At 44.3% G+C, this 27,300-nt stretch overlaps 3 protein-coding genes across 4 annotated transcripts; 2 read left to right on the top strand and 1 right to left on the bottom strand.

Annotated features, from left to right (window-relative positions):
- Window positions 1-418: 418 nt before the first annotated feature.
- Window positions 419-3,864, top strand: hmgn6 (high mobility group nucleosome binding domain 6). The gene is made up of 6 exons (XM_063499131.1): window positions 419-552; window positions 1,511-1,543; window positions 1,721-1,750; window positions 2,402-2,449; window positions 2,541-2,660; window positions 2,777-3,864. The coding sequence occupies exons 1-6, from the start codon at window positions 538-540 to the stop codon at window positions 2,822-2,824; spliced, it is 294 nt and encodes a 97-aa protein (XP_063355201.1). The 5' UTR covers window positions 419-537; the 3' UTR covers window positions 2,825-3,864.
- A 7,139-nt stretch (window positions 3,865-11,003) lies between these two features.
- Window positions 11,004-19,798, bottom strand: LOC134645632 (uncharacterized). 2 transcript variants are annotated; one of them, XM_063499167.1, is made up of 4 exons: window positions 19,621-19,798; window positions 19,074-19,541; window positions 16,057-16,371; window positions 11,004-15,797 (listed from the first exon to the last, which is right to left on the bottom strand). In XM_063499167.1, exons 2-4 carry the CDS (start codon window positions 19,086-19,088, stop codon window positions 12,507-12,509), a joined length of 3,621 nt encoding a protein of 1,206 aa, XP_063355237.1. In that variant the 5' UTR covers window positions 19,089-19,541; window positions 19,621-19,798; the 3' UTR covers window positions 11,004-12,506. The 2 variants fall into 2 exon arrangements, with proteins under 2 accessions (XP_063355237.1, XP_063355229.1); XM_063499159.1 differs by having other exon boundaries at window positions 19,074-19,798.
- A 971-nt stretch (window positions 19,799-20,769) lies between these two features.
- On the top strand, window positions 20,770-26,989 carry LOC134637386 (charged multivesicular body protein 1B1-like). Its single transcript, XM_063487805.1, has 8 exons — window positions 20,770-21,085; window positions 21,402-21,499; window positions 21,593-21,739; window positions 22,749-22,817; window positions 22,910-23,017; window positions 23,163-23,206; window positions 23,399-23,471; window positions 26,421-26,989. Exons 1-8 carry the CDS (start codon window positions 21,070-21,072, stop codon window positions 26,466-26,468), a joined length of 603 nt encoding a protein of 200 aa, XP_063343875.1. The 5' UTR covers window positions 20,770-21,069; the 3' UTR covers window positions 26,469-26,989.
- Window positions 26,990-27,300: the final 311 nt, after the last annotated feature.

Genomic DNA, 27,300 nt, shown 5'->3' on the forward strand with positions numbered 1-27,300 from the left:
CGAAGTGAATCTATGGTTAAATCTCCCCCCGCTGACCGCTGCAGAGGCGAGCCTGTGCTTTAATAAGAGCCAGCGAGGATGCCTGGCTCGCACTGGGGGCATGTTGCCTGCCGCCGGGGCCTGTATGAACCATGCATGCGGCTCCCTCCCTCTCTCTCCCACACACACACACACTAACACGGCTCACTCGTGTGAAGGCAAACATGTCCTCGAACGCGAGCCTTTTCCCCCTTCTTTGCAGGCTTCCTCCCATCTCCCTCTGCAAGAACAAGCCATTCGCGGCAGACCCCTCAACATCACCGGCTCCAAAATTCCAAGTGTTCTGCAGCCCCGAATGGCGTCACCCGATTGGCCGAGGGCCTATCAATCATGCCTTTAGCCGCACCCCTCCCCCCATTCAACCACTCGCCTCTCTGTTCCAGTGTGTTTACTACACTGCCGAGCATAAGGGAGACACTCGTCTTCACATGCACTGATCCCACAGAGAAAAAAACAGTTTTTAGTTGTATTTGTAACGAAACCCTCCAAGAGATCAACATGCCCAAGAGAAAGGTACGTATTACGAAAATAGCAAAAATACTTTGAGGCGGATAGCAGCCATTAATGCAATGAAAACGATTGTGAAGACATCCCTCTGAGACATTACTTAATTATAACGCAACGGATAGCGGTTATTTTTCGCTGGTAATTTTTTGCCTGTTTTCTAGATATAATCTGCATTTTTTGTGTGTTAGAGCGAATATTTTCCTGCTCGGACACGGCCTTTAAAACGCCTTTTTCGTGTGCGAGCCGCTGTCCTTTGGGGAGTCAGAAGTCTCTCTCTCGGTCTCCATGCAGTTAAAGCACAAGCAGCAGCCATGCTTTGCAGCTCTTGTCCACCTTCGTCGCCCGACCTACCGAGAACAAACGCTTCGCTTATCGCCGTTCGGGCTCCAAACCGGCCCGAAGTGGCGCCAGAAAATGCCTTAGTGGCTTTACTTTGCATTTTGACCGCGAAAACAAACATTCGTCGTCGCGTTTCGATAAAATTATATATTTTCTCTCTTTGTTCGCGGTCCCAAATGGCTGCGATGGCGTTTGCCTGCCGCCCGGTGGCGCCTGTGAGCCCGTTAAACCTGGTCCCTCCCCCTTCTCAGAGACTCCCGCGCCAGCTTTCAAATCTCAGCTCCATGCACTGAATGAGAGAAAGAGATGGGGGGGCGTGGAAGGGGAAAGCAAGGCCTGGACCCTCGAAATGTGGCCTCAGAGACCCGCATGGCTCTGCTCTCACAGCCCCCGTCGGAATCCAGGCGTGGAGCCGGCATTTCTGGCCTGTAAATCGCTTAAACCCACCTGTATTTGAAATGAACTTTGCTTTTCACCTGAAACTGAAAAGTTTTTTCAGCACCTCTATGACCAATCCTAATATGTGTCCAGGTCGCACAGCATCTGTTCACTGTTGATATGAACAGCAGCTAAGCTCTTATTTTTTCCAGTCACTCATTTAAAGCTGTTGTGTTGTGTTTTTCAGGCACACGGAGCAGAGGCAGGAGAAAAGGAGGAGGTAAGCAAGGAAACGGCGAGCTGCACCTCTCGCACACCATTTAAATTCAGATTTTAATCGGCATGTGAGAGATTAAAAGGGAAAATAAAATTTTTAGATTAAATACCTGTGTGTCTGTGCTTCCTGCTTGTCAAAATAAAAGCCTCACATTAACAACAACCTCTTGTCGTGTTTCAGCCCCAGAGGAGATCAGCTCGGTTATCGGCGGTAAGATGGCACACACTTTTACACGCTCACCGACATCACCTGATGAGAATGAACACGTAAAAAACCCAAACAAAGCAGAGCGGCTAAAAGTGTAGCACATGCAGATATTTAAATTGAGTGCATAGGAGCAAGAACTGCGTTTTCCAGCAAAGCAAAACTTTTCAACAAGTTGTTTTTGCATAACAAAGCATAGCAGTGCCTTGAGAACAGTTATATAGTGCATTAGAGTGCATTAAAATTACTATAAATGTCTCAGATATACTTTAATTTGCCTAAATTCACAATTAAAGCAGGATTAATGAACATTACAGTGAGTTAAAACAGCCAAAATCAACCTCAAAGATGTGTTCACATGCATCTACGTGTAATACTAACTAAAAGCCAATAGCTGGCATAATCGAGCCCCAGTATTGCCTGTGTTTTGTTTTGTTTTCTTAATGAAGCAAATTATCGACACACTGTGTCTTTATTCAAAGAAGTTTCTTTTCAGGAACATTTTAGGGGTTTAAAGATGTCTTTTATGCACCAAATTCCTCATGAACATTCAGAAGTACCGGGAAAAAACAGGCTCTAAACTATCATAGATACTCCTGTAGCGCTGCTGTATTCAAGCGTAGCAGTTTCCACATCGCTTTCCTCTTCTTTCCCCAGAAACCGGCCCCGCCCAAGCCGGAACCAAAGGTGAAGAAGGCGGCGAAGGTGAGAGGCTAAATGAAGTTGTATTCGAGGGTGGAGGGAGGGCGTTTGTAGATGCTCAGCATGCTCACTGCTTGTGTCTAAACCTGAACAGAAAGAAAAGGCTGTGAACGACAAGAAGGAGGACAAGAAGACCAAGAAGGCGAAGGAGAACGCCGAGGCAGAGGCGAACGAGGAAAACCACTCTGAGAACGGCGAGGCCAAGACCAACGAGGTGTGTGAGCAGGGGGACGCCCCTCCCCTTGGCCTTTTTAGACAAACCTGGTAATTTCACGATTTCATCAAAAAGTAATAAAGTTTTAACTTCAGCCTTTCTGCTTCATCCCTTAGGTGGAGGAAGCTCCCGAGGAGGCCAAGGAGGAGGCCAAGTCCGAGTAGCACCACTGCCCAAACTCTCTCCTCCTCCATCTTCTACAGCCCCTTCCCCCCCACCCCACCCAAAAAACTACCCCAGCCAGCCAGCCAGTCCCACCCCACCCCCCCTCTAAGTCTCTCTCACATGGTTTCCCTCCAAGGCGTATTGTTAACAGAGGAATATTTTTATCAATGATTTTATAAGTATCCGTACAGATTTTTAGCACAAAAAAGCAAAGCTGATTATGGAGCGCCTTGCAGATTTGCAGTGGTCATATCAAAGTGTCTGCAAGCGAAATGAACACACTAAAATCTTTTTTAAATGGCATTTCATGATTGTTGAAGGCTTGTTTTTGGTGTAGAAAGCGTGTCCCTGCCGGATTGGCTATGTTGTGAGTTGTGTATTACTGTGTTATTTTTTGTTTCACTTCTTCCTCCACAAAAATCAGACCTTTTCTTCCTCACCTCCTCCCCTTTCTCCCCCCTTTTATCCACGTTTTTACTACAACGGTTCAGACATGTCGGTGTGGGCGATTCCTTTTAGACCTCTATAAACGTGCAGTGAGTCCCCTCCTCTTTTTTTTTTTTCATTTTTGTTTCTCTGCTTCTGTCTCATGGTCTTTTTTTTCTTTCATTGAAATTGTGTTTTGACGAAGAAGAAAAAAAGATACAAAACGAAAAACTACTAGCGTGTTGTCCATAAGAAAGAGGAAGACGAACATGTGAAACATTCCGGAGAACGGCGATTGCCTCCGATCCGTCTCCTTAGACGACCCTGCGTGTATAAAAGAAAAGAGGAAAAAAATTCTAAAAAAAAGAACAAAACAAAACAGCTCCCGCTCCATCCACGCTGTCACGCCAGCTTTTCTAAACACTGTTTTTTGTTTTAGTTTTTTTTGGTTTGGTTTGGTTTTTTTGGTTTTTTAACAGCGATTGAATTTGGAATCCTTCTGTGACAAAAAAAAGGAAAAAAAAAAGAAAAAAAAATATATGCAGGTGTCCGGTCCCTCTCTTATGTTCTGAAATTCTCTTAATAAAAAGAAGTCCTGGGAATTTTCCTCGAATCGGAGTGTCCAGTTTGCTTTCTTTGAAGACAGAGTGGGATAAATAAAGGGAAATGAATGGGAAAAATGGGTCGGGGATGGGGTTGTGAGTCAAAACCCGAGCTCCGAGTGCTCGTTTTGTAGGTAAAAGCAACCATGTGTTGTCTTTGAATTGAAATATAAAGCCTGCTTGTGTCTTTAAAGCATGCGATTTCCACTATTAACTGTGCTTAAGAGCCTCCTGGGATCTATCTGTACGCATAATCAAAAATGACTGCATTCATTTTTTTTTAAACAAGAACATCCTTGCCACTTAGCAAAATCCAGTATTTCCTTCAAGAGAAGCTGCTGCAGGATATAGATTCCACATTTCATCCCTCCTCCTTTCTCTGATTACACACTCAAGTCCACACATCCTCCAAACTTACTCGAGGCATGTGTTTGTTACAGCCCAGACTGCAAATATCTGTTGCAAAAGACTCTTTAAGGGAGGTCAGGTCAGCGAAAGGTCAGCCAGACCTTAATTGTTCATCCCACTGATCGATCCTTCTAAAATGCACCAGTGAGAGGACATCATACCCAGTAACTGAGCAAAGGCTTTAATAAAGTCATGCTTCTACATCCTCTCTGGCAGAGAAAAAGGGCCTGGATGCAGACAGTTCCTATCTGCCCGGCTTCTTCCTTCCCCTTTAGGGCTTAACACGCTCACGTTAAACCCTGGCGTGAGTGCTGTGACCCACATTCACCTCGACCCTGAAAGAAAGAAGAAGTCGCTGCTTTATTTCGTAACCTGCTTTAAAGAGAGCCCCATATTTAGGTTGCACGTACAAAGCTTTCATGCATCGGTTCATGTCAAAGGCCTGGCAGGAGAATGGTGAAGAAGATGCTTGTAGTCTGCTGAGCAAACACGGTGTGAATGGGCGACTCTGATGTGCACTTGCCTGCAGCACTGGCTGTGTGAGCGTGCACGCTTGCTGCGTTCTGTCGAGCCTCAAAGTCAACCGCTGCTGTGAGTTCAAGTATATGAAGACACATGCATGTGTGTGTGTTTGTAACATAGCATTGTTTTTCAGGCTTGGACTGGGTGCAACAGCCTGCAGCAGCTCCTCTGGTTTATGCTTCAGCTTTGTCTCTTCATGTGACTTCACTTATCTGTGAATCACTGCACAATATGACGCTCGATTTTAATTTGTATTCATTTATTTTGTTTAGTTTTGGTTTATTTCCCCCCTTCTCTTCCGCTATGCTGTGCAGCAGTCTCGGTCCCTCTGACCTGCATTGTCATGGCCGAGCACTGGGCTCCATTTTGTCGATGTCTTGCTGTGCGTTAAGCGTCGTTGCGCCTCGCCGCCACTAGATGTCAGTCTTGTCTCATATTTCATACCTTAAAAGAAACCAAAACAAAAAAACGCCGGCTCTTTGCCCATGGCCTCATGTGGAGCTTTGATTAACCTTACATTTGATTAACTCATACATTAAAAGGTGTTATTATGTTTTTTATTATTATTTTACTCTGAGAGATGACTCACACATTTCTTAATGGAGCAAAAAAATAAAAAATAAAAGCATTTCAAAGGCCTCCTTCTACCTCCCTTCCCTTCTTATTCACATCTCGCTTCGTTATGGCTTTTAATCCTCTTGTCATCAGCTGCTGTTTAATGCATTTACTTTTCAATCTAGTGTGACTTGAGCCGCGCCGGCTAAAAGCACACGGTCGGGCCCAGGCGATTAATTCGCAGCCTCTGTGTGTGAGATCCGTCGATAAGTGAAGGAAACTAAAGGAAATACATTATTGATCAGACAGAAAGTTTCAGATCTCAGCCAGGGTGGTCTCTTTTTTATTGCTCACCACCTTCTTTCATCTGTGCACTCCTTGTGATATTCCTCAGCTCTTACACTCTCATTGATCCGTCCATTCATCCTGCCTCCTGTGATCAGCCCTCTGACTCGTTAACGGCTTTGATACTGAGACACACACAAACACGCGCAAACAAACCAAACATGCAGCCCTCTCTTAAGGCAATCGGACATCAAAGTTCTAATTAGCCCCTACCGATATTGTTTTATCTTCTGCCTGTGTGTGCTTGCTGCCTGCTCTGGCTGAAATTGAATGTTTGTCTGCCTGCTTTATCTGTCTCTCGGCCCATCTGCCGGTCTGCCTGCTCATCCTCTTCTGTGTCTTTTCACTGTCTGGTCTGAGTAATCACAAGGCTGCTTTGCCCCCGCCGTGCATGAACCCCCCTCCACCGCCAGTGTTTACTCTCACTTTGTCCTTTCTAACTCCTGGCAGGCTTGTTGACTAAAATAGCCTCCACCCCCATTTTCCCCCTTTTATTTATTTTTTTAAACATTTGCACAGCCTATTCTGTCATCCCACGCGTTTTCAGCTCCCGTCGTTTATCTCCCCCTGTCCGCATCCCTCTGGTCAGGGACTGTGCATGTTTGCACACATCTTCCCCGCGTAGTTCGGTGTGTGTTACATGGAAGGAGATGGAGGGTGGGGTGCTCTCTGAGTAAAAAAGAATGAGGATGACCTTTTGCGAGGAAGTGATTTAAATGATGCCCTGTCGTCAGCAGGAAGAGCACTGTGTGAATGTGGATGAGCAATTGTTGTGGAAAGGACGTCACACTTTTTGCACACGCGTAAAGCAGGAGGACGCGCGCGCGCGCGCACACACACACACACACACACACACACACAAGGTGCCAGCAGGTTCAGGTTCACATTTTGTATGGAAAAGCTGGAGTCGAATGTGGACCTCGGGGATGCTTGGAATGAGCAGATGTTTAGTGGCACGGGTCCATAACGGGCTGCTGTGAGAGGATGCTGCTGTCTGGCTGTCTTAAACAACTGTTTGTATTCGACTGTCTTGTTTATCTGTACTCGATGGGGGTGGGATGTTCAGGAGTGAATGGGAAGACGCAGGAGGAGAAAGAGAGGAAGAGGAAAGTAACGGGAGGTGAGGAAGAAGAGGGGAAGGAGAGAAGAGAGGAGAGGAAGTGCGCAGGGGAGAAGAGCTGGATGCAGATGGGGATCTATTCTCTCCGTGCACACAGACAAGATGGAAATGAGTGGGCGTCTGTGACGTCAATCAGTGAAAACACACACACACACACACACACACACACACACACACACACACACACACACACACACACACACACACACACTCCCCTCCTCTTCCAGTCCCATGCTAATACATGCTTCACTGCAAACAGCAGCAGTCCTACGGATCACAGGCATAAACATCAGCACACACAAACACCCTCTCCACCACATCCACACACACACATCTTCACGCATCCATCCACACACACAGGCACATTCAGACATGCAGAACTGAGTTTCATCTCTGAGCGGCTCGCGGAGCGCAGGATCTCTGCTCTGTTGTTTACACAGAAAGAAAATCTTGTTTGGCGCCACAGATGGCATTTAAAGACACTCAGATCTTTACCAAAGTATAAAAAATAAAAAATGAATCCCTTCTAGTGAGATTAATGTAAACATATATATGTTTTGTTCATTCTGTTAAAATTTCTTCTAAGTTTTTCGAACTTGTCAAGTCTGTCAGCGAAGTCTTTGTTTGAACCTTCTGCAGAGAGCGCACTCACTTAAATTAAAATTTCCATAAGAAACAAAAAACTGGCATATAAGCCGACTCCAGCGCACGCTCTACACCACTCTTGTTTTTGTGCAGATCTGATGGAAAGTTGCTGTGTATATGTAATGTGGAATTATCTTCCTTTTAATAGATGAAGGTTCCGCTGAATTCAGTCCCGGCCACTGTAGACTTCTTGTGCCATCTTATCGCTGACTGAGGGAATCGAAACAAGCAAATATAAATTCTTCATGTATAACCAAGAATTTACTCAATATCACACAAGATAGCATTAGGGGGTTGTTGGAAGAATGAAAAGAAGATGACTACAATTAAGGCATGCTATTGATGCACATAGATGGGTTATCTTGTTGAATGCTGGGTAACTGTACCCCACTGTTCATTTAAATGAGAGGGTGTGAAGAGTCTAAAAGGAATCCACAGCATCTTGTCTTGAACATGAAAAGAACGACTTTCTAAAAGCTGACATTTTTTGAAGGATTTGAGCACAGAAACTGGAATTCGTCAGTGAATGTCACAATACATCATCAGCTACATAGCAGCACTTGTGCTGCTGTATGAAGCAAAACACTTGGTAAACTCACAGCAGCCACCTGCATGTTTTTCTCAGTAAAATGGGCCCCTCCCCCTGTCTTAAACCTCCCTTTCCGTCCGCCTGATTGATCACCTCTTATGTAAGCCAGTGTCTTTGCCACACAGCCACCATTACAATCCATTATGCTGAATTTAGTTTGCATAATTAAAAAAAGAAGTAAGGTCTTGTTGACCCGCGGGTTCCTGAATAAATCTGATAACTAAGAGTGAAGTAGGCAGGCGGGAGGCACAGACAGCCGCTCAGTAAACATAATTGTCTGCCACTATATTCCACATCGGTGCACAATTTTCCACTACTTTAAGAGGAAGTTAAAGCCATCGTGGTGCGAGCTGAGCGTGAAAAACATCACAGATGGGTTGGCGCCGCTCGGAGAGAAAGAAAGTGATATGATCGACAGCTTTGATTCCTCAAGGTTTTCTGATTCAGGGCCCATGTAAGGCGTGCATTTGGCAAGTTCGCCTTTAAGAAATCATCCATCCATGTCACAGAGTCGTGACGACACAGACTTCTATCTAGAGAAATGAAAAAACTATTTTTGAAACACTCCACGCTGCCTGCCCAATTTTTGCTTTTAAGGATGAATTACCGGATAAAGTAAGAGCGCATCCGTTTCAGAGCGGGGGCGGCGTGTGTCTGTGTGTGTTCCTAAAGTGGGGGAATTGGGTGTGTGGGTGTGGTGGGTAGCATTAATGATGCAGCAGACACTTGTCTTTCTGACTGCTTTATTTCTTTGAGTATTTATCTTTTTTTCCTCCCCCCCACATAATGTTCTCATGTATCCTCAGCTGGAAGAGGACTGAGTCACTGCAGCCATGGAAGCAGGTGGGTGGGTAGGAACACAGTAGATAGGAGGGCGAGGACATGGGTGTGGGATGTGGGGTAGTAGGAGATGAGGGAGGGGGATGATGAAGGGGGAGGTTGTAGTGAATGAAAGAAAGAATATATGAATGGTGAATACTGTGTGTCCATTTTATTGCTCTGCACTGCTCAGTCACTAAAAGACAAATTCTGTCTGCAAAGGCAAATAAAGCCATCCCAACTGGTTTTGGACTCTTACAGTCGCTCGCAGGAGACTTTAAAGGGTAATCGAGAGAAAGGAGCAGAAAAATTAATTCATGGGAATATGATGGGGGGAGTGGGAGCAGGGGGAATACATTTGTCGGCAGCCTTAATTATCTTAATACACACTTCAGGCAGAGCTACATGTTTCATCCCTTAAGCCTCCGCTAACCCCAACTTGATGCTTTGCTTTTCTTTTTTTAAACATTTTTTCCCCTGCAGAGGCTAAATGTGCCCACAAGCGATTCCAGATTTAACTCTGAGGTATAAAAAGATTAGGCAATGTGAGCATACCAAACTAGAACCCATATTGTGTTCATAAAATGGTGCTGAGAACATCATCTAATCAAATGTATTGGCCTGAGTGTGTGAGGGACAGAAAGAGACAAAGGCAGATGTGTGGGTAATGTTCTCTTTTTGTCACACCGAGTTTGAAAATGTTTATTGAGGGTGGACGGGTGGGCAGACCATTAGGAAAATTGATGTGCATGCAGATGTGTGTGGACATGTGTGTGTGTTCCTGCTCTGACATCACTGCTGCCGTCACTGCAGCCACCTCACGGTGACTCCCTTGTGACTGAAGGCCTGACAACCTCCCACGCTCTCCCCATCAAACTCCCATGCTCCTGCTCCTCTCTCGCCTGGCTTTATCTATAAACCCACCCCCCTCCCACCTCACTCACTCCTCGTCCCCTGCTTTCCGTCTCCTCCTCAGCTCCGTTTATATATCCATACATCTTCTCCGTCCACTATCTTTTCACCTCACCCACCTTCTTTTCCTTCTTCCTGTTTTTTTTCCCATCTCTTTCTCCCCCTCATTTGGTGTGTGGGTCTTCCCTGTCTTCCGTCATGCTCTCTGCACCCACAGTGCTCCCTGTCTGTGTCTCTATGGAAACCCTGAGTGGACATGAGTAGCTCAGAGGTCTGTGAAACACTGATACAGACACTATTAGATCACATGCTCCCGTTTCCTCTCAGAAAGCCGCGTGCGTGTGCAAGCCCTACTGTGTGGGAATAGATGCTGCGTGACCATGGCAATACAGCCTCCTCGCAAGATACACCTCGTCTCCCCCTGTGCCAATGACCTATCAGTGGTGTGAAGTGGGAGGAAAGGATGGAATGAGGGAGTAAGGAGGGAGTCCTATTGTTTCATTATACTGTAAGTCTCTTCAATTACTAGCTGGGGAAAGGGACCACCTGATGCCGCCTCTGCACAAATATTCCCATCAGAAGAACACACACAAAGCTGTGTTACCATGGCTTCAGAGGACTCTTGACTTACAGTCATTTCTTAGAGACATGCCTTAACCTTATCACCTTACCTTAAAATATGTCCCCATCTTATACTATAGTGATTTAAATTGCTTTATGTCCTCATAAAGATGACTATGTAAACAGATTTAGGACCCCGTAGCATCATAAATTCCAACCCATACAAACATACACACACGCCGTCCCCCTCCTCTCCTTTCTCCCCTATCACTCTCACACCTCATGAACCGTACTCTCCTCACATTTACACATTGTTGAGCCTGCTGTGTTGCGTAGCTCATGCGTCATCTGTGTCCAAACACATCAGAAGGACAGGTGATTTGTGATAAGAGGCCTCGCACAGACAGAATTTTACAGCTCTGGGTCGCTCTCCTGGGCACCATCGTTATTTGTCGGTCACGCTTAAGTGGATCATTACGGAGCGTAATCATGGGGAAGGATACGTAAGCTGGACAGCATGTCATTTCGGGAGTGTCGTGAGGTTATGAACGTGCGTGCGAAAAGGCAGGAAAATACGATAATGGAATTCTTTTTCTCTTTGCAGTCGAAGCATTAACTGATTTGAAAAAGGGGGAAAAAAGAATCAGTTTCACTCACATGTGAAGGTTTGTCGAGTCTCCCCTTTATTTTATCAAAATGTACATACAGAAACTACAACAGGACTACATTAAAGAAGACATCAAAATGGGCAGCAATAACAGGGGTCAACAACTGAACAAACACCCAACCCAGCCCCAGGCCCACCCCATTAACATCCCCAGTGCAGTGAGATAAAGACATGCCAATGATGTCTCACATTTAGGCACTTGATTTCCCTACCGAACCATCTTTGGTCATAGTTGCTGTTGCACGGTTTCAAACTGAGATTCAAACAGGTTTGAGGTGGATCCGAACTTGATTCACGTGGGTTCTGCTGCGAATCGGCCGAAGCCAATGTACGCTGAGAGGAGTAGCGTGAGTTTTAAAGCAAATCGGTTTAGACAGAGCTGCATCTGCCAGGTTTAGAGATGACCCAAAGATGGTTTTAACCTGACCGCCTCCATAGAGTAAACCGCAGTATTAATTAAATTAACACTAGATGATACAATACTTCACATGATTACAGAAAAGACTCCACAACAGAAAGGAATCAAGCAGCACATCTTAACACAGTTTACCTGAAAACAATGCAGTGTATTTTCACACGATATACTGTAATCAATACGCTGTACAGTCTATTCCAAAGGCAATGTTGTTAGACTTTTTTTGTAAGAACTAATCAGTCTTTTTACCACTGAGTGTAATCTTGGAAAGTCTTGCAAAAATAGATCAATTTTTAATAAATTAAAAGCCTTGTTTTGATTGTAGGATGTGACCTTTTAAGCTACTCATGCATTGTCTAACTTTGTGTGTATACAGTAATATGCGTTACCTTGTATCTCTTTATGTATGTATGCATGTATGTGTGTCTATATGTATGAGAGTGTTTTGATAAAAATACTGTACACACTAGTAGACTTATCCCTCTCTCCTTTTTTTGGAATACACCTCTTTCGGTAAAGGAATAACAAAGTTACATTAAACTGTTTAAGAAGCATAGTAGTCACACAGTATTTGGCAGTGAACAGTCCTAATTTATCCATGCACAATATCAACCACAGGCAAGGTCCACATTCTGAACAAACCCATTAAGAACAACACAGTAAGAACATGAAAAGAGTTTACAAGAATTTAAGACCCTGGAAGTGTGTGTGTGTGTGTGTGTGTGTGTGTGTGTGTGTGTGTGTGTGTGTGTGTGTGTGAGAGAGAATGTCAACAGCACATTTGGTTTCCCAGGGAGACCAAGGGCCTATGACTCATGTAGTGCATACAGCATTTTCTGGAATTTTTAACAATATCGGAAGAATTATTATTTTCCACAAAGCCCAGATAATTACATATAATCATGTTAGAACCTTACAGAGTACTTAGGGAGTTTAGTGTAAAAACCCACTCAATCCCACCCCCATAGGTCTATTATAGACCAAACAGTTTATCCCTGGATTATATTTCCATTCTCAAGCTTTTTCTTTGGGGCAAGCACCATCCCCTAGCTCAATTGTGTATTTTGTGTAATGACATGTATATCCATGCATGTTTTACACAAGTCCAGTTTGCGGGTGCAGGTGTAAAGGGTAAGGTTGGTACAGCAGAGCTGATCCCCCTTGGGGTATGTAGTAGCTGCAGTAGCTGGGTTCTGCTAGATAGGGGGCAGTGTGCTCAGCAAGGTACGGGGCAGGCTGGTAGAAGCACGTCACATGGTCTGTGTTGGGTATTATGTTCTGCTCTCCCAGAACCTTCAGTGCCAGCACTGTGATCATATTCAGTGTTTGACGCCTTTCGTGTCCCATCAGACACACTGTGCTGTCATCTACCACACGACGCAACGTCATCAAGTACTGGTACTTGCTTCTCTCCTCGCCGATAAAATGGTTCTTCAAGTAGGACAGGATCTTTCGCTGTTGTTCCTGCACGTCAGGGAAATCAATAAAAAAGCGTGAGCACATGTAGCGCTCCAGTGTCTTTATCTGAGTCTCGCTGGCTGGTCGGTAGTCTCGCACCAACAGGTTGCTGTATTTCAACAAGCCACCACCTCGAATCTCTTCGGGGTTCCTGGTAGCAATCAGGCGGTAGCGCAGGTGGTCCATGGCTGCCTCAAAGTCACCATACATGCTCTCCGCCAGGACCTCGACAGCAGGGACTGAGTCAGATGCCTGAGGAGAGTCACACTGCTCAGAAGTGTCTGTGGTTACCTCAGGGGCTTCTTTGTTCTCAGGCACAGAGTTGGCTGCCTCAGCGGCTTCTGGAGAGGCAGATTCCCCGGGGCATTCAGACTGAGAGTGAGGCAGAACATGTGAGGTGGAACTTGGGATTGTGATTGGAAAAGAGACAGGCTCAGTAACCTGAGGCAAAGATGAGATATATTCATGTTCTTTTTTAACCTCCAACTGTAAGAGAGGAACTCCCGGCTGAGGGGAAGACTCTTTAATCTGTTCATCACTGTCTGTGTTTAGTATCAAAGGCTCCATGTCTGAAGATACCTGAGGTACAAGGTCCTCCGACTCCACCGGTGGAGTGAGGCAGAGGAGGGGAGGGCTCAGGCAGGGGGAAGGGGGGGTGAGACAGAGTGGTGGAGGGCTCAAGCTGAGCATTGGAGGGGTGAGGTAAGGAGGCGAGCTGAGGCAGGATGAGGTAGGGCTGAAGCTTAGGGTTGGAGAGCTAAAGCTAGTAGCAGGGCTGACAGTGCTTAGCATCGGAGACGAGAGGCAGTGAGATGGAGGGGTCAGGCATGGGGGAGGGCTGAGGATGGGGGGTGGGGGAGTTAGGCAAGGAGGGGACAGACTGACTACTGGAGGGGTGAGACAGGACACAGGAGGTGTAACACAGTGGACAGGAGAAGCTGAACTGAAGGCGGACCCTTGCGGGCTGTCACTTGGCTGATTCACAGCCATCTTTTTGGTCTCTTGTTCTGTTCTGGAACTAGAAGGATCTGATTGTGAAACTAACATGTCCGCTGAGTCAAGGGGCTCTACTTGTTTGGCAGTTTCTGTAGGGGAGGACTGACTGGGCTCACTGAAATCCACATGTGTAGTTGGTGTTTCAGTAGGGGTCTGATTAGCCGTTTCACCTGGGCCTTCTGTGGCTAACTGAGAAACTGGTGGGTCCTGAGGTAAAGCAGACATGGAATTCAGAGTAGAGGTGGAGATTATATCAAGGGCTGGATCCGGAGCTGGGCTAAAGTTAAGATCTGAAGCTAGGTTACTGGAAGGACTAGGTTCAGAATTAGTTTGAAAAGGAATGGTGCTTGTTGGGGTAGCTGTAGAGTTTGAACTGGAAGCAGTTGGCTCTGTGTTAAAGGCTATCTCGGGGCTCGCGTGAGGGTTTGACTCCAGGCAGGGCACAGAAACGAGTAACTCGTTTTCGGGGAGTGAGCTGGGGTTAGGACTGGGGGTGACCTTTCTGCACATCCTCCGAGGGGGTTTGGGGGATGAGTGTTTGAGCACCACCATGTGAGATAGTCTCTCTGAGGCCTTACAAGGGGGAGCAGAGGAGGTCTTTTTGTCAGAAGAAAGGCTAGGTGGTGGAAGTAAAATATCCTGAGTATCTGGAGGGTTAGCGGCATCAAGTGTGTTAGGTGTTTTTTCTGAGTTTTCTGTTTGTTGTGTGTTGTCAATCTCCGGCAAATCCTGTGTGTCGGGAAGCTGTGTGCTGCAAAGTGTGAGAGCGGAAGAGGAGGAGCAGGAACAATCAATACCCTGTGTGTTCTCTGTGATTTCACATATTTCTGTGTCAGTTTTCCTCTCTTCTTCTATTTCTTCCTCTGTTTCTGCATTTCTTTCATCTGCTAACTTGTGTGAGGATGTACTAGTGTGTAGAGCTGGCACATGTTGTGTTTTATCTTCCTCACTGCTGCTCTCATACTCTCCGAAAGACTTAGATACGTTTGTTTTATCAGATTGCTCTGTACTGCGAGGGTTTTCTCTAAGGTTCAGACACTCTCCCTGGGTTTCGTTTGAGGTTTTTGGCATCTCAGACTGTCCCATCTGCTCTGCTAGTTCTTTCTGTTCATCAGGGGGTTTTGTGTGGTTAGCAAGTTCTTTCTGGACAGAGAGTTCTCCGTGGTTTGAATGTGCTGGTGGTAAGTCGTCACAGGGCTTCGCTTGCTTTAAATGTTCTACCTTTGTTGAGCCTTCAGTCTTTTCCAAGAGCTCTGGCTCATGTTCAACCTGAGCTGGTGGTTCAGCTTCCTCAGGGGCTTGTTTCTTTTCTGACAAAGATGTCTGGCCTGTCTCGTTTAAGTTTTCTCTGTGCTCTGACACTTCCTTCAACCCTTCAGGTATTTTCTCTTTGCTGTCTTTCTCCAGTGCTGCGTGTTTTGTCTGGTTTGGATGTACAGTTTGTTGCGAGAATTCGGTCTGAGAATTGTTTTCCTGCACCTCATCTCTCTGTTTTATCTGGCTGTTTTGAGCACCTTCTTCACCGAAAATGTCTCTATCTGTGGGCTTTTCTGTTTCTGGCGCAGCTGCTTGATTCAGCAGGGAAGGAGAGTATTTATTCTGATTCTCTGCAGGCTGGTCCTTAACTTCAACCTTATTCATTTTGCGCTGCGAGTCCTGCTGCATGTAAGACTCTAGAAGACGATCCAGAATGATCTGGAAGGAGTCTACGCTGAACTCAAATTGCCGCCTGAGCGCACTCACAAATTTAAGCTCCAGGTTTTTGCCACTGTTGTTTGAGAGGGAGATGAGGCTCCAGCGGTCATGTTCGTTGAAAACTTTTACCATTTTCTGGACATAGGCCTCTTTCATTGTGGCGTTGCTGATCCGTTCCCTGTTGACTGCAGCAGGCAGAAAGTCCAGCAAGCAGCCCAGCACTGACTCTTTGATCACCTGGGAGGGCAAAAAGTTAACAGCATGACAGCTACAACTAATCACAACAATCTACTGAAATAAAAATCATTGCTGTGGTTTAGGTTTTGGTGTAATCTAGTTAAAACAAGCATGATCGATTCAGCTACAAATTAATTATGGTTAGGATTACAATATCATGTTTAACAGAACCCCAGTAAAAATCATTTGCAACCCCTACACGGCTTATTCAATGCTGTCAGCGCAGGTAACTGGTGCCTAAAGGCTACAGTAATCTCACCTGGAACTCCTCTTGAGTGGGCAACTCCACTCCAAAGATGATGTCCAAGTCCTTGTAGCTTGTTCCGTTGTCTCGGACAAGGACGTGGCTGGCCGTGGAGCCGTTCAGACGAACATCTCTAACTGTGATTCCCTGCTTCTGCAGCCTGGCCCGCACGGCAATGATGATGTCACGAGGACGCAGCTCCAGCGTGGGAAAATTCCCACGGCCGTGGATTGGAACCACCTCTGAAAGAACCTGATGGAGAACCTCCACCTGCTCAGCGTTCAGGCTGTGAAATCGCTGACTGGATTTCTTTTCAGACATGCTGCTGCCCTGAAGGGAGGGATGACAATGAGAGTTTATTACAGCTCCTCAATGAAATATGCTGTGTGTTTAACTCTCTCTCTCTCTCTCTCTCTCTCTCTCTCTCTCACACACACATACACACACACACACACGTCTGGTTTGCTATCCTCGTGGGGACATCCCATTGACATAATGCTTTCCCTAGCCCCTTACCCTAACCCTAACCATTAAAAATGAATGCCTAACCCTAACCCTTACCCTAAACCTAACCATAACCTAATTGTAACCCTGACAGTAAAACCGCATTTTGAGTGTGAAAATTGCTTTCAACCCCGAGGGGACCTGGATTTTGGTCCCCACGGTGCAGAAAGTCCCCACCAGGATAGTAAAAGTCAGATTTTGGTCCCCACCAGGATAGTACGAACCCGTACACACACACACACACACACAGTATCACTCATATGCACACTCTCTGCCAGTCTGCTGTCTGCAAGTCACAGCTTGGCTGACAGCTTTTCCACAATGCTAATGTAACTGCTGTGTTGACAAGCTGACACATGGAGCAAACCACGCAGATGTGCTTTGCATAAATACTCTTCAACTGTTCACCCAGGTCACAGCAAATTATGGGGAAGTGGTCGAGTTACAAAAAGAGTCTGAAACGCTTTACAGTATTTACTACTCACGACTTACAACGTGTTAATTAGTCACTTTATTTACATTCCATCTATTAATAGCTGGCTCAGGATTTAGTGTAATTCCTTTAACTCAAAATATAACATTTACTTAGCCTTTGTATAAGATAATAATAAAAGATAATAAAACGCAATCTTTGTTTATTATTTTCACCAGACAAGAAAGGGTTAAGTTGAATGAGTCATCACCAGCAGACTGCATTAATCACACCAACGTCACTAATTAAAGACACACATCTGTTTTTGTGGCCGTGTGTGCAGCACATGATGCGTGCATATTACAATCAATAACTCCATCCATTTGTGGGACTGCGTGCTAAACATATAAAAAAAATTCCAACCCAAATTGAAACAAAGAGAAATTAAATATGAGCTAATTATGCTGTTTGGCATTTAACATGTGCAGTCCTCCTGGCACTTACACACTCAGCCTCTGCATCCAGACTCCATTAATCAATCTCTACAGAGTCGAAATATTTTCAATAAGCTGCACAATACCTTTATTTGCCTAACCAAGTCAGCCTGAAGAGTCTCTGTTAAGTGACTGAGTGTGCGATTGTGGGCGCCTGTCAAAGTGTTTCGGCGAGTGAGTGCTCGTGTTCGAGTGTGCAACTGTGGTTCATAGCAGCCCATTATGATCTATTGTTTGCTTTAATCAATAGTTGTCACTCAGTGCTACAGCTGAATGCAGCTAAATGCTATGATTTGTCAATACTAGCAGGCTAAACAGTGGGATAATAATGAGCAGTAATCGGATGCTTTCTGGTATCATTTAGTCAGACACCAGAGGGTTATAGTCTGTAACAACCACAAACAAAATCTATAATGGGGGCGTCTTAGAAAGCTTTGCATGCATTTCAACAAACACTAAATCAGCATAAGTGCAGATCGTACATAAAGCTACAGAAGTACAGAAGTTGCTTTTTTTTTGAAGAACTGCTTACCAGGATGAAAAGAAGTTGAGTCTTAGAGCACAGAGCTCCTAAATATATTTTAAGGATGAGACATCGGCTCGTGTGTCCCACTTTAACCAGGCAAACTTCACATCGCAAAATAATCATACATCCAGAGCTGATACAAAGACCTCCAGATGTTTACACTTATCACACGCACAGCGACACAATATGTTGACGAGGCACTGCGGGAGCGTTTTTCCAACTGGCCCCTTGTATTTCCCCCACAACCCCCTCCCCCTTTCTCACTCTCCTGCAAACTTGCAGCCTGAGTGACTCATCCAGGCGTATCGGCTCAGCTCACACATAATCTATAGCCACTGAAAACCCAACAAATCTGAGAAGCTCATACACACTGGGCTACATGTACAAACAAACAATAAGGCTCTGTAAACTCAGGTGAATGTCTTGGGTATAAAATCTGTCAAGTAGCACACAGGAAGAAGAGTTAGTCCTGTGGTTAGAATACTCTAAATATATGTCCTTTATATATATACCTATATATAGACACACACACACACACACACACACACACATATACATACATACATAGATACATATATGTTATTTGCATGCAAGTCCTTGATTTTTACTTTTATCTCTTTGAAATATTATAAACATATGAATGCTGAAGTGGAAGACAACTCAGTAGGCTACTTACTGAGCTTATAACACAATATTTACTGAGCAGAACGTCTGTATTTTTAAATGCAGTGCTTGAGTTCACCAGTACATTGCTAAAATAAAGAAATAAATAAGAAATAAAAATACAGCTATTAATTTTTCCCATAAAAGTTAACACCTGCCGGGTGTTATAGTTCACCGCTTGTACAGTTTCACAGTCCTTTATTACCTAGAATATACTGGAAACTATACAAGAGCCCTACTGTGTTTCATTCTGCCTTGGTGCTCTTCCCTCTAATCAGCTAATCACGCACTTACTTACACCTGAGGTGGCAGGTGGAGGCAATTAAGCGCAATGAAGTGCCTGTCAGGGTAAAGGGCAGCACTCGTGAGAATTAAAAACTTAAAAACGGGATTAAAAAAAAAAAAAAAAAAACTTCACAGAGCTGAGTGTTACCTGTTGCTGAGGCATCTGAGGGAGCGAGCGGCTCCTGACTTGTCAGCGGGATGAAACAGCGGGTATCCACCGAGCTACAGGTCCGGAGAGTTCGTGTTTTCTACTGGCTTTGTTTTTTCTTTTGAAGTCCCTGCCCGCTCCGTTTAGACTCGATGCTGACGCGGCTGGGTCCCTTATAAGGCATGCGTTGCCAGAATCTGCGCGCGAGTTCATTCGGGCGCTGTCCGGGAGGCGCGTGGTGCTGAAATGAAGAATGAAACGAGTCCTCGCGCTCTTGTTTCTCCTTCGGCCGCCTGGAGCGTAACGCAGTTTCCATAGCGACCTGCCGTCATTCAGTTATGACTGGGGAGTGCACGCGCGTGTGCGTATGAGTGCGCGTGCAGCAGTCTTCTCACAACAATGGTGGAGTTGTGGTGGTAAAGAGGGCGTTAACAAGTGTCAGGGATAATTCGAGTGTTCGTGCCAGGCCTGCAATAAGAAGAATAAAAGTTTACAGGACGAACTAATCACAGCCGTGCAACCTGTGCGTGTACCAACAAATCCTCACTTTATTATGTGGCCTTTCTGTGTGTTTGACGTGTCAGCGCTGAACTCAACTGCTACCACATCACCTCAGTATTACACCGTGGCTGAGCTGAGGTTGAGGCCACAAATGTCGGGACATATGGTTTTGGGGGGACATTTTCTCAACCGCTTCTCATCACGAAAACATCATTATATCTAATGCTGTGTCCACACAAAGTGTCAGCAGATACAGTATGAGTCATCCATGCAGCTCCCTCCCCCTAACCCAGCCTTAATCCCCCCCTCCCCAAACCCGAGCCTTCTTCGGCTGGCCGGTGCACGCACACACTGGAACACTTTCTCTATCTGGACAATTACAGCCAATAATCCTTCTCCCTCCTTCATACTGCAAATTCTTGCTCCATCCCTTAAAAACCTACTTGCACAAATCCCCGCGCGTGTTCCCTTGCCGTGTTAGCTCACACAGTCATTCTTTCCGCGCGGAACTCTATAAACAAGCAGTTACAGATGTTACCTAGCTACGTGTTAATGCATCCGCAATAAAGTGGAAGGATATGCGTGAAAGCGTTAAGTCAAACACGGCTGGCTCTGTGGAAAAGGTCAATTTACTCCTTCTCTCTCTCTTTCTCTCTCTCACACACAGACACACACACACACACAGACACACACAAATGACGTCACTAGACGTGTACCACAACCTACCGATACCGGGTAAACTATTTTTAGCCTGGATGGAACTTGTCTGCTTTGCTTTGGACACGCGCACCCAGTCCACTTTTCCAACGGTCGTGACGTAGAAGGCGCGAGCACGTCACGCAGAATCGTGATCAAGTGTGACGACGGTGAAAGGTGGCCAGAAGTATCAGCGATTGTATTCAAAGATAAAGATTAACTAAGATGGTTCACACATCTCTCTTCTGCCCCGATATAAGGGTTTTAGTCATAGATCGACATTGTTAATGCAGATAATTTATTCATTAGTGACAAAACTTATTTTGTACGTGTAAATATGGGTCGAATAGTGGGCTATTAATAAAATATAGATGCAAATGTTGAGAAAAAAGGTCATAAATACCATCAAAAACAAGAAGGAACATTCGGGAATAGTCGTCGTGTCTAATAGACGCTCTTTAGCGCATGCGTGATAAGAGAATTCTAATCTCACACTTAGTAGCATTTTTTGCGAGCGACGGAATTTCTTTTTTAACTGCCTTACCAACGGATTAATATTTCACGATTATAAGAGCATTTTGGGGGACGGAAAGACAAATAAAAAATTTACCACTCTTTTTTAACCGAATTAAAACAAAAGCGGAAGTATCTGCAACCGATGCATCTTGCCTCGCTACACTGCCGTATGGTACAGCCCTCAAAAATCAAAACAAGCATCTCCGGTTGAAAAAAGCGAGTGCCTGGATGCTACTTTGTACATTACGAAACTCAGTAGTTGTCTCAGAAAAAGACTTTCATCATGTCGAATATGGAAAGTATCCTTTCATTTGTACTCATACGTACATTTGCCTTGCAAAACCGTAGCTAGTCATAAGCTGGGCTTGGTAATTAAGCTAACTCTTTAATACATGGAAGTTCTGCTCTGTTGTGTAGTTATGAGCAAAAACCTGACCTTGTTTTCACATTTTTCTTTTTATATTTGGCTAAATTTTCGCTAGCATCATGAGAACCACTGACTTGGATTAAATAAGCTAAATGTATTCATACTCGTCCTCATAGCATTAAATTGTAATTTGGATTTATTACCAGTGCTCTGCTAACATGAAACAACCCCTTGACCAGCTGCTCAAGAACACTTGTTCAACCTCAAGTTTGCTGCCAAGGAGCTACAGCGTAACTCCAGGAAATGTGATAAAGAGGAAAAGTCAGAAAAAACTAAAGTGAAGCAGGTTCGTTTAGTATACTTATTAGAGTCTGGAAAAGCTGGCCCACAGCATAACTGCACCGCGTGTTACACTGTGTGTGTATGCTGTGTTTCTCAGGCTATCCAGAAGGGTAATATGGAGGCAGCCAGGATCCATGCAGAGAACGCCATCCGGCAGAAGCACCAGTCCATCAACTTCTTGAGGATGAGTGCCCGGGTGGACGCTGTAGCCTCTAGGGTCCAGACAGCTGTCACTATGAACCAGGTCAGGACTGTGGGTCATGGGTTTGCAGGTCACTTCTCTTGCCTTTCCACTGTAATGTAAACGATGACCACCGAAAAACTCTTTTAATGGCATACATTAAGACAGAGATGGTTCCCTGGCTTGAGTTGGTTGTACTTTGCTTTTTACGGTCCATTCAAAATCAAAATCAGTTTTGCTTCTCTTGGATTGCAGTGATTCTAAAGAATGATATAAGTATTATAGTTGTGTACTGCAACTATTCCAGATATTTGTCACACATTCAGATGTGTAAATATAGTGTTTATTTTCATTTTTAAAAGGTTATATATGTAAACCAGATTTCATCGTAGCCTTGCATGTACTATGACATCAAAGCCTCTTGTCCTTCATTTACAAGGAGTGTGCTCGTCCACCACATCAAATGTTATGCATATATTTTTTTCACTGTGCATATTCTGAAAATGACATCTTATTTCAGAAGATGAAGAGGTGAAGAGCGCAGCCACTTCAGAGTCAGGCAAAAGGGCTCGCAGACATGCAAACAAAAAGACACCAATAACATAATGTCATTAGAGGCGCTTTAGACCTTGTGCTATTAGCTCCTCGCTCTTGTGAGAGTGACGGCCTCTTTTAAATTGCTTTAATTCAGAATCACTACAGGAAAGGCACCTTTTCACAGAGTAAAGCGTAATAATGTCTGCAGAAATGGAAGGAGTGCGTGAGATGTTACAGCTGAGCAACACCTCTGAGCACCCTTGTGTGTTGCTATAATACCGCTGCCTCTCATTAAAGCTAATGCCATCGCATTCATTATAAACCCATTTACCACAGCTTGTTTACCTAACGGTAGGTTTGTTTTTGACTAGATTAATCTTTAATCAGCGTCATCCTAGAACTATTAGAGGTGCTTCTTGTGTGAGAGAGAGTCATGATAGAGTGTCTAGTTAAAAGGGTTAAAGTGACACCTAGTGGACACATTGGAAAACAGCACCCAAACTTCAGTAGTTTATTTCATGTTTTGTTTTCCCAGGTGTCAAAATCCATGTCTGGAGTGGTGAAGTCTATGGATGCTACACTGAAAAGCATGAACCTGGAGAAGGTTAGAGGCTGTTTGCAGCATATGGCTCAAAAACTATTCAGGAAATTTCTATTCGTTAATTCATTTTTTGGGCTCACTGTGTTTCTGCACAGATCTCTGCACTGATGGACAAGTTTGAAAAGCAGTTTGAGACTCTTGACGTGCAGACAGCTCAGATGGAGGATACCATGAGCAGCACCACCACTCTAACGACGCCTCAGGTAACACTTCCTGTTATCTCCCAAGAAGGAAACACTCCTGAGCCCTTGTTGCTGCTTATGCATGCAGGATCACTGCATTCTTCTTCAGTTGTTTCATTTCTAAAGGCCTTTTTTTAAAATTACTATTTGCTTGTTGGGTCCCTAGAATGAAGTGGATATGCTGTTGCACGAGATGGCTGATGAAGCCGGGTAAGATCTCTACGCTGTCTAAAAGCATTAGGAAACAAATTGGCAACTGCAGTATATAAAATGAACTGTACTAAAAGCTTTATTCAAATGACTTTCATTAAGATCTAGGATGCACCTCTTTCACTGTTTACAAGGCTGCCTTGAAACACAAAAGGCTCATTAAGATTAATTAATTAGATTTTTATTTTTCAGTTTGGATCTTAATCTGGAGCTTCCTGCAGGCCAGACCTCTTCACTGGCTTCATCTGTGGCATCAGCAGAGCAGGTAAGATATTCATTGTTATAATTTTTTATGCAGTTGTGCTTAAAAAATATCAATTATTAGCTCCCACACCAGGAGAATGAGCCAGTGGTTGACTGATTCATGTCGTATATATCCCAGTAGAGCAGGGCGATATGACCAAAAATATTTATCACGATATACATTTGAAAATTTGCCATAACGATATAACTGACGATATAATTGACACTAGACAAAATACTTTACAACTCCACAACTTTATTAGTGCAAAAAAAAACCCATCAATGTATTTTCACTTAAACAAGCAGCTGTTTTTTATCCGCATTAAAGTTATATAAAAATGTAACAGTGCAAATGCAAATTCCTTGCTGACAGTTTAACCAAAAGGCATTTCCAGTGGAAATTGGCCGACATATCCTCAGCATAACCATGTAGAATATCCACAAAACTTAAAAAGAGATTAAACACACACAATACGGTAATATTATGTTGAAGCACAGTACGTATCACTCCGCGAGGCGCCTGCCTATGATAGCTGTAATGCTCCGACAATCCATCAAGCGGTGCGGCTTCGTAGGCAGGAGCCTCGCAGAGTGATACGTACTGTGCTTCAACATAATATTACCGTATTGTGTGTTTGACAGATTTTCGAGCGCCGTGTACCACATAAAATCGTTTAGAGGTCAGTAAACACAACCAGAATTCATACATAAAGCACACGGGATTATAAGGGGCACTGTCGATTTTCAGAAAAATCAAAGGATTGATTTTAAGTGTGCCGTATTTTCCAAAAAACACGGTAATAACGACGGCCCGCTAGCATGCTCTACCAAAAATAGTGCTTTGTTGTGTATCTGACGGATGAAAGCTAAACCAGTTCCACACCAGTGAAGTTGCAGCATTTTTACAAACCAATTCTGGTTCATCCGTTTCATTCAATGATCCACTTTCACCCTTCTCATTCTCCGTCGCCGCCATGCTTTTTCCGCCATGTGCGTATGAAAACAAAGACACTGCGCATGCGCGTTTTACCCATATTCTATCGCGATATTTCATTTTCTTATCGTTGCCCAACATTATACCGGTATTACCGTGAATGGTATGATATGGCCCAGCCCTATATACTAGCTGTTAAACATCTGTCCTTTAGAGCTGTGGTGATGTATGTGTGATATCTGACAGGGTTTTATTGAAGCGAGTCATCAGACCCTCTGGTGTACAAAAAAAAAAAAAAATCTGTGCCAAATCAAGCGTGCTGATCCATCCACTGTGTCGATCCCACGGGAAACGAGGGAGCAAGTGAATGTACCTACTTCAAACCCATAAGTATGCAGGTCACTCTGTTATTGTTAAGCAGAATTTATGGTTCAGTGAGGGTAGCGCAGCCGGGGATAGCCCATCTACCTGCAGACCAGTGTGTGGGCTACTCTTACTTGTGCTGTGGAGAAGAGTGTAAGTGTGAAACTGAGTGTAAAGATCAATGAAAAGTGTCCACTGACCCGCTGTCTGTGCTTCTCATGCTGTATTTTTTAAGTCACTGAAGTTTTGTTTTGCGGTTCTCCAGTTCCCAGTAAACTCCACTGTTGCTCCTTTCTCTATTCCAGCCCACTTGTCAACCAGTCAGCATTTAGCGAACGCATATGATTTCCGCTTTCAGCGACATGCAGTTGGAATTTTGGAAAACTGCAGAGGAGCAAGTCTGTGTTGGGTGAAAACCGTGATACGCTCGTTGTCCGAATGGTAGTGTGTACGCTGGCGGACACGTTTACGGGACCTTAAATTACGCTTTAGTCTGACTAAACCATCAGAATCAGACTTCATGAGTGTGGGCTGAGGGCCCGATGTCCTCTAGTGAGCTCTGTGCTCACTGCCCAGCATGTGGAGCCCGATTTGCATTTTCCATAGAACGCCAGGATTGGCAGGTCCACCACTGGTGCTCTGTGCTTTTCACAGATGAGCACATGTGACAGACGTGAAAGGGTCACGAGAAGCTGTGGAGAATGTTATGCTGCCTGTGACATCGAACATTGATTCTGCAGGTTGATCATTTTCATTTCCATCAAGCGATGTGACATCCCTTCACTCCTAACACATTACCTCGTCCAATCAGTGTAGATATCTATGTGATTTATTTTCCCAGTGAGATCTGATGTGTTTTCAAAGTGTTCCTTTAATTTGTTTGAGCAATGCATGTTCTTCACATGCCATTAAGGGTCAGTCAGTGGGATTTGTGGAACGTGTGAAGCCAGAAAAAGGATCATCATTGTCTTTCCTGTTTAAGGAAACTTGTCTTTTATTGAGGTTTTGTTCTTTTTGTTAGTGTGATTTCTTTGTTACTCATCTTTAAAGAACATTGTTGTCTGTCAGGCTTAACCCTGTATCCCTGTACACCTCACACAGTTACAGCAGTGAGCTGGTTGGATTTTACTTAATGGCTCACACTCTGTTTCACTGTATTACATTTGGATGAAAATTGCTTGAAACCTAGAGATTGGTTAGCGCCCCCCTGGGAACAGTGCTAGGGAAAAATGTGTATTCCCAGATAGCAAAAGATAGCGGATGAAAATTTGAATTTCAATCATTTAGCGGGTTTCTGGAAGTTGCAAGGACTTCGGATCGCCAGGCGGTCACTGACTGGTTTCCAGGCATGCATGACTGGGAAGATAGCTAACAATATCTTAGTACCTGCAGCCCTCACTAGGATGACCTGCTGTCTGTTGTTTTGAAAATGTGTACATGATGCTGGCTGCAAACTAAATCTACCTACAGGTATAAATATTTAAAGGAGCCGGAACATAAAAGATTTACAGTTTTTATAACTCTGTTCTTTTCTTCAGCCCTAAGAACACACAAGATCAATATATCGAACTGGACTATGAGTGATTTAAAACCGAAGCTCCCGTAATAAATGTTTCCTTTTACCTAGCTGTCTCCTTCTGCTGATTTCTCTCTCGTCTTTCATGCCGTCATCAGGATGAGCTCTCCCAGAGGCTGTCCAGGCTGCGAGACCAGGTGTCATAGTGACACGGCGAGGAAAACAACAAGGAGGGACAAGAAGAAGGAGCAAAAACACGAAAGGGCCAATAAAAACAAAAAGTGCAATGTGCCTGCAGGCTTCATGCCCTCCTTTATGTTCTGTTTTTTTTTTCTTTTGAGAAAAGCCTGAAAGCAGAAAAGGATGTTTTTATAAGAAAGGAGGCTTACAGTCCTGCAAGTGCGTACAGCTATTACCTCAGTCTAAGCCGGTTATGTTGCATGTGTATATAATGCAAAGCAAAGTAATATATTTATTTATGTACTAATTTATTTCCTAACTGAATGGATATTGTAAGGGCGTACTTTTACTGCAACTGCTGACGGTGTTGACACTTTTGTTTTTTGCTTCCAGCGTCAGCTTTGCTGTCGTAATACAAAATTCTCCAGGTGAAATAGTTTCCTTGAGTATTTAATAGAATTTTCTTCATGTAGCAGTAACCACTCCAAAGGCTCACACCGCACTGCTATTCACAAACACAAAGTCATTAAAAGTATTGCAAAATCTCGTCCTTGTCACTTTTTTGTTGTTGTTGTTGTTGTCCTTGTAATTTTGTGTTTTGGATGAAGTATGCAGCACACATTCCTCTCGGTCTCTCCATTTTTCTGCGTGCCCCTCCCTCTTTCTCTTCTTCAACAGGGAACAGATGAGAGGTCAAAGGTGTCACCTGTAGAGGAAGCAACCTTCTGCCACTCGCATGCCAGTACCTCATTACACACACACACACACACACACACAGCGTATCTTTGGGAGGGAGGCACGTCTCAGCTGGGAGCCATTACAGGTGCCGTCCTAACACACACACACACATATATATCT

The sequence above is a fragment of the Pelmatolapia mariae genome, linkage group LG2 (genome assembly GCF_036321145.2).
Source record: "Pelmatolapia mariae isolate MD_Pm_ZW linkage group LG2, Pm_UMD_F_2, whole genome shotgun sequence".
Taxonomy (NCBI): Eukaryota; Metazoa; Chordata; class Actinopteri; order Cichliformes; family Cichlidae; genus Pelmatolapia; species Pelmatolapia mariae.